General features: G+C 46.9%; 2 protein-coding genes across 2 annotated transcripts; both read left to right on the top strand.

Moving 5' to 3' along the window:
* Window positions 1-2,464: 2,464 nt before the first annotated feature.
* LOC110729200 lies at window positions 2,465-3,163 on the top strand. The gene has a single exon (XM_021908918.1). The coding sequence runs from the start codon at window positions 2,465-2,467 to the stop codon at window positions 3,161-3,163; it is 699 nt and encodes a 232-aa protein (XP_021764610.1).
* A 2,067-nt stretch (window positions 3,164-5,230) lies between these two features.
* Window positions 5,231-6,679, top strand: LOC110729199. Its single transcript, XM_021908917.1, has one exon. It carries the CDS (start codon window positions 5,231-5,233, stop codon window positions 6,677-6,679), a length of 1,449 nt encoding a protein of 482 aa, XP_021764609.1.
* Window positions 6,680-6,895: the final 216 nt, after the last annotated feature.

The raw sequence follows: 6,895 nt of genomic DNA, 5'->3' as shown, positions 1-6,895 counted from the left end.
GCAGCCTCAGCCTCAGGGTGACCTTGGGTGGACGGGTCTTGTGCTGAGTTTTCCTCCTCCCGGGGAGACTGGAGCTGGAGCTAGTGGAGAGCATACTCCTCGCACTGCGCAGTTCTATGATATGATGGGCATCTCTCATCATCTGCGTCCTCCAGCGCCATAGTTTATACATGTGTTTTGTTTTATTTTGACTTGTATAGAACTTTGCCCAATTAACTCATTTATTAGACATATTTGTATATACATATTATTATCTATTTATTATGACTTTATTTATCTTGCATTTAATTTTCATTTTTATTGCATATTTGTGTGTGCAAAGAATTGTGATAATAAATAATTTTGCGCAAAAATTCCGTCATTTTTATTATTGATGGAGGGTATCCGACTTTCTATCCCAAAAAGAAAAAAAATAAAAATTGGATTTACCACAAACTTAAAATTAAGTCTGAATAAAATTCGAAAAAGGAAAAAACCGAAATTAATATATTAAATAAATTTATAAGGGTATAAGAAGGGATAAAATCGTAAATCCATTGTACAGGTTCAAATCATAGCAAAAAAAACGGACGAGGTTTTTGAATAGCATGTTAATAAGACACGTCAGCGCCACGTGGCACTGCGCGTTTCGCGTTGGCGCCAGGCGCTGCTGCTGGCGATTGGCGCCAGACGACAGAACCTTCGTTTGGCGCTGGAGAGCGTTGACTCCGAATCCTTTCCGGATTGAAACTGTGCCGATGTTGTGTATATTAGCCCCCTGGTCTGCCAATTTTCTCATAATTTCAGCAGATTAAACATAGTCTTAGCTTTTAACAAAAAAATCATGTCTTTAATTACTAAGAGTTTTACCAACTTCACTCATAAATGGTGTCGGTCTTTAACTGCCAAAGAGAGAAAAGAATTATACTTTTTTTATATGGGGGGTTTCTATGGTGTTAAGGAGGTAGATCTTGATATAAACTTTATTCATACTGCCTTAGAATATTGGGATACGGATACTCATTGTTTTAGACTAGGGCGTTATGAAATTATCCCTTTACCGGAAGAATTCGGTGCTATCTTAGGCTTCCCTACATTAGATCTTGCAGTAATCCCTCGAATAAATGAATATTATTATAAAGATTTTGTGCGCTTCTTTAATTTAAGAGACAAAGATCTAACAAATATTGTAGATGGTAGCATGGTTAATTTGAAAGAATTTGCACGCCATTATTTTGATAGACCTTGTATAGGATAGCTCCCGCTGAACTATCACCCAGCCCCCAGGGTGCGCACTCACTGCCGAGAAAGCAATTAAAGGAGGGCTCACTAGCCCGGCAGAGTTAGCCCGCAGGGCTGACCAGACTGAACTCTCCACGAAGGAGATGGTACGCCTATAAATAGAGGATAAAGTACAACGGAAAGAGGGTAAGACAATCAAGTCATTATACTTTCTACATCTTTCTAAGTACACTTTATCTCTCTAAACACTCTCTAACTTAAGCTTCGGAGGGGGGTTCCTCGAGCCACCCCCGAGGGCAGTTTACGTGTGCTGCCTTGTGTAGGTAGTTGACGGGACCCAGTTCACCCAGCAGAACCGTTGGATCCGCACTTGGAACAATTGGCGGTAGAAGGAGGGGAAGGGTCATCTAACCTGAGGTTCACCATCTGAGCTACGGACTAGTTAACTAACCGCAATGGCCAGAGAAGGAGCTGTACAGACACCCATGTCTAAAACTAATGAGACCAGCCAAACACCACAAAAAACACCCCTAATAACCATTGATCCAAAAGGATCCACCGGAAACCTCAAATCGACCATCTCGTAGAAATCCAACCCCACCGGATCGACATCAGTTGTTGCTAAAGCGGCGGCGAAACCAGTAGATCTGGTGGGATCCAGTTCCGTTTTAAAATACGGAATGTCGTTAACAGGTGCGAACAATGAGATCATTGTTTCAGCATCTGTAACCCAGAAACCGCAGCGTGTAAATATGTCAGCCATTCTGCGGAACCTCTCTAATTGCAGTAAGTAGCAGTTGGCTGCAATGACCGCGGTCCTCACCAGTATGGGTAAGGAGGCAAGTCCGTCACCGGCAGCGGCAGCTGCGGAGCCCATAGCGAAAAAGCCGGCGTCCACGACCCTCACCCCTGAGCAGAATGAGCTCATTCAACTAAGGAAGAAGGTATTGGAGCTGGAAGCTCGTAGCCTGAATCGAGAATAGAGCGTGGAGGAAATAGCCCCTGCTCGAATCAGCCCGGAGAAGCGGGTTCCCCGTAGCAGGTCACCAGCCTCAGAGCGGGAACCCAGCCTGGAGAGAGACAAGCGAGCGCAAATCCTGGTTGTTCTAGATGATTCCCCATTTTTCCAGGAGATGCTGGAGGAACCAATGGAGAAAATAAAGATGCCAAGCTGCAAATACAGCGGAACCACAACACCCAAAAGCCACATATCAGCTTTTGAGAACCACATGGTATTTACACTATGACATACTCAGACTGGTGTAAGGCTTTCCCACCGACCCTGGAGGGGCTGGCAGCGGAGTGGTATGGAGCCATTCCCAAATATTCCGTATACTCGTACAGCCAGTTGAAGAGAATGTTCATGGAGCATTTCATAACCCTGGTAGACCGAACTAAGATGACAACCGAGCTGATGTTGTTGGTTCAAGGGAAAGACGAGCCCCTGAGGGAGTTCATCACCAGATTCAACAAGGAGGCAACAACCATCCCAAATATGAGCCAAGAGGTAGCGCTACTAGCAATGCAAAGTGGCTTACTACCGGGATCACCGTTCAGAGCATATATGGGGCGTAAGAGCCTCAAAACATTTGCTGAAGCGCTAGGCAAAGTGCACGAGTTCATCAAAGCAGATGAGACTGACAGAGCAATGCTGGGTAGGAAAGCACCTAGTGACTCAATTAAGCGGGCAGAGGTCACTCGGGCAGAGAACACGCCCAGGGTGGACCAGCCGAGCAGGGCTGAGCAAAACCGCAGAGAAGCGGACAGAGCAGTAGAAATGAAAAGGTCAAACCCAATGAGAGGACCAAGGCATGGGAGGTTTCACCAATATACCCCGTTAACCCATTCCTGGTCTCATATATTCAACGTGAACAAAGTTGATGACAAGTGGCAGAGACCCCCGAGGATGGTTAACAGAAACCGTGATACCAGCAAATGGTGAAACTTCCATAGGGACCATGGTCACACCACTGAAAAATGCACACATTTGAAGGACAACATAGAAGACTTGGTCAGGAGAGGGTACTTGAATCAGTTTAAGCAACGCGATGACCCTCCCAAAAGGAGGGATAAGGATAGAGCGGGCCGCCTTGACCGCAAAGGAGGTCATAAGGGCCCAGCCGGAGACAGAGACATAGATGGCAAGCCAGAAGGCAGGGTGTATGTGATCAATGGGGGCCCAGTACATGGGGGAACAGTCAACAGAGCGCGGGCTGACCTACGGGCGATGGTACATCAAATAAATGACAATGATAAGTGTAGATGGCCACCTCTTCCCCCGCAGCCGCAGGCCACGTTTGACGAGTATGACTAGAAGGGCATAATTTACCCCCATGATGACCCGCTGGTGGTGACAATGAGAATCGCAAACCGGGAGGTAGATAGAATACTGATAGACGAAGGCATCTCAACCAACATCATATACATCAGTGCGTTCAACGAGCTGAAGTTGGACAGAAAAGACCTGAAGAGGGTGAGCTACGAAGTCACCAGGTTTAATGGATCAGGGCTTACCCCGGAAGGTATAATCGAACTCTCAGTCCGAGTAGGGGAAAGATCAAGAAGGCGTGATGTCCGGGCAGAGTTCCTCGTGATAAACTCCCTTTCACCCTACAATGTGATCATAGGAAGACCGCTCATCCACAAAATAGGTGGGGTGGTATCCACCTATCACCTTGCCATGGCCTACACAACTAATGAGGGACGGTCGACAAAGCTCAGGGGAAGTCAGAAGACAGCCTAGCAATGTTACATAACCGCTCTAAAGCAGCCCGCAAAAACTAGACATCAGCCTGGTCCTAAGAGAAGGCCCGCTGAACAACCTGAGAGGAAGTCGAGGAAAAGGAAGCGTGAAGAATATCACATGGAAAAGGATAAGCAGAAGTTAGCAATGGACAGCTTCGAGCCTGTAAAAGAAGAAATGGCCAGGCCACTTCCCAGTGGGGAGCATGTCACAGTCGAGCTTACAGAGGGTGACCTCTCAAGGACGGTGAAAATTGGGAAAGACATTGATCCCGGAGTAGGGGTACACCTCATAGAGCTCCTAAGGAAGAACAAAGACGTTTTCGCATTTTCCGCAGATAAGATGCCCGGAATCGACCCAACAGTCAGGGTGCACAGGCTAAATGTGAAGGAGGATATTAAGCCAGTTAGGCAGAAAAAGCGAACTTCTCCACGGAAAAAATCAAGCAATCCAGGAGGAGGTGGAGAAGCTCCTGGAAGCAGGATTCATTGAACCTTGTGACTACCCAGAGTGGTTAGCCAACATGGTCATGGTAAAGAAAGCAAATGGCCAGTGGAGAATGTGTGTCGATTTCACTGATCTTAATAAGGCCTGCCCGAAGGACTGTTACCCGCTGCCGCGGAGAGATCAGCTGGTAAACTCAACCACCGGGCATGCCCTGCTAAGATTCATGGACGCCTTTTTAGGGTACCATCAGATCGGCCTGCATAAGCCAGACAGGCAGAAAACTGCATTCATCACTGAAGGGGGAGTGTATAATTACATAGCTATGCCCTTCGGGCTGAAGAATGCTGGGGCAACTTTTCAGAAGGCAATGGATAGAGTATTCCTTCACCAGAAGGGTAAAAATTTTGAAGTATACGTTGACAACTCAATCGTTAAGAGCATCACGCAGGCTGGACATATCATGGATCTTGAGGAAACATTTGCCACCCCGAACAAATATAAAATCAAACTCAACCCGAAGAAATGTGTCTTTGGGGTGAGCTCGGGAAAGTTCTTGGGTTTTCTGATCAGTGAGAGAGAGATAGATGCCAATCCAAAAAAGGTGGTCGGGAAAGTCCTCAGCCTGCCTGAGCCTAAGTGCATCAAGGATATCATGCGGTTGACATGCAGAATGGTCGCGCTAACCAGGTTCATCAGCAAGTCAGTGGATAAGGCCCTGTCGTTCTATCAAGTATTGAAAGGGAACAGAGAATTTAAGTGTGGGCTAAAGAGAAAGAAGCCTTTGAGGGTATTAAGGAGCATCTGACTAAGCTCCCAACAATGATCAGCCCGGAGCTGAGGGAAAAGCTGCAGTTGTACATCTCTGCGTCAATAAAGACAATCGCAGCCGTTTTGTTGGTAGAAAGACAAAAGCAACAAAGGCCAATATACTTTGTGAGCCACGTGCTGACCGAGGCAAAGCAAAGGTACCCATTGGTAGAGAAGCTAGCCTTCGCAGTGGTCACAGCAGCAAGGAAGTTAAAGCCATATTTTGACGCGCATGTAATAGAAGTCCTCATAAACCACCCGTTGGAGAAAGCTTTACAAAAAATGGATGCATCGGGCAGACTCTTAAAATGGGCAATTGAGCTTTCTGAGTACGAATTCGAGGTCAAACCTAGAGCAGCCATCAAGGCACAAGCTTTAGCAGACTTCATAGTGGAAGCTTCCTACGAGGAGAAAGAAGATGATATTGGGGTCTGGAAGGTGGAAGTGGATAGGTCCTCGGCCCAAACGGGGAGTGGAGCAGGAGTCATAATGACATCTCCAGAAGGAAACGTATTCGAGTATGCCATAAAGTTCAAGTTCAAAGCATCGAATAACGAAGCTGAGTACGAAGCGGCACTGGCAGGCCTGCGTATGAGCCTCGCAGCCGGAGCCCGTAAAGTACACCTGCAAACTGATTCTCAGCTCGTCGCTAGCAACCTACAGGGGGCGTATGAGATAAGGGAAGCCACCATGCTGAAGTACGTAATCAAGGTAAAGGAACTGGCAGCCCAGCTAGTCCACTTCCAGATAGACTTGGTCCCCAGAGCAGGAAACTCTCAGGCCGACGCCTTGTCCAAGTTAGCTAGCTCCACTTTACAAATCCTAACAAGGACGGTGATGGTTGAAGTACTAGAAGAAAGCAGCATTGCCGAAAAAGAGCAGGTAAACTGCGTTGAAAGGCAGAGAGCCTGGTTCTCAGACATCTTGGCGTATAAAGTCCACGGCTCACTGCCCGATGATGAAGTACAAGCTAAGAAGGTGATGAAAGACGCCAACTGGTATGTAGTGATGAACGGGGAACTTAACAAAAAGGGCTTCTCAAAACCACTACTGAGGTGTATTCTAGAGTGGGAGCAGGAGGACATTATGGAAGAAGCCCACTTCGGAATATGCGCCAACCACATTAGTGGAAAAGCATTAGGAGTAGAGGTCCTCATAAGGGGGGCATATTGGCCAACTCTCGCACAAGATGCACTAGCATATGTAAAAAAGTGCGACAAGTGTCAAAAGTATTCACTAGTCATAAATCAGCCAGCAAACGATCTAACTTCAATCCTCAGCCCGATCCCGTTTGCTCAGTGGGGAATGGACATATTGGGACCTTTCACCACTGGGTCAGCGGGCAGGAAGTATCTCATTGTGGCGATAGATTACTTTACAAAGTGGATAGAAGTCGAACCGACTAAGTACATAAAGGCAGCCCAAGTCAGGACATTCATATGGAAAAGCATCATCACATGATTCGGGGTGCCACAGTGTATAGTCTTTGATCACGGGTGTCAATTTGACTGTGACACCATAATGGACTACTTGGGGGACATGGGCACAAAGTATGTAAGTGCCTCAGTCTGCCACCCGCAGAGCAATGGTCAAGCAGAAGCAGCAAACAAGCTGATCCTGACAGCCCTGCCGAAGAAGCTGGAGGAGTACAAAGGCATGTGGGCAGACCTAGTCCTA

The sequence above is a fragment of the Chenopodium quinoa genome, unplaced genomic scaffold (genome assembly GCF_001683475.1).
Source record: "Chenopodium quinoa cultivar QQ74 unplaced genomic scaffold, ASM168347v1, whole genome shotgun sequence".
NCBI lineage: Eukaryota > Viridiplantae > Streptophyta > Magnoliopsida > Caryophyllales > Amaranthaceae > Chenopodium > Chenopodium quinoa.
The sequence above is the reverse complement of the archived record's forward strand: the minus strand, read 5'-3'. Positions and strand labels throughout refer to the sequence as shown.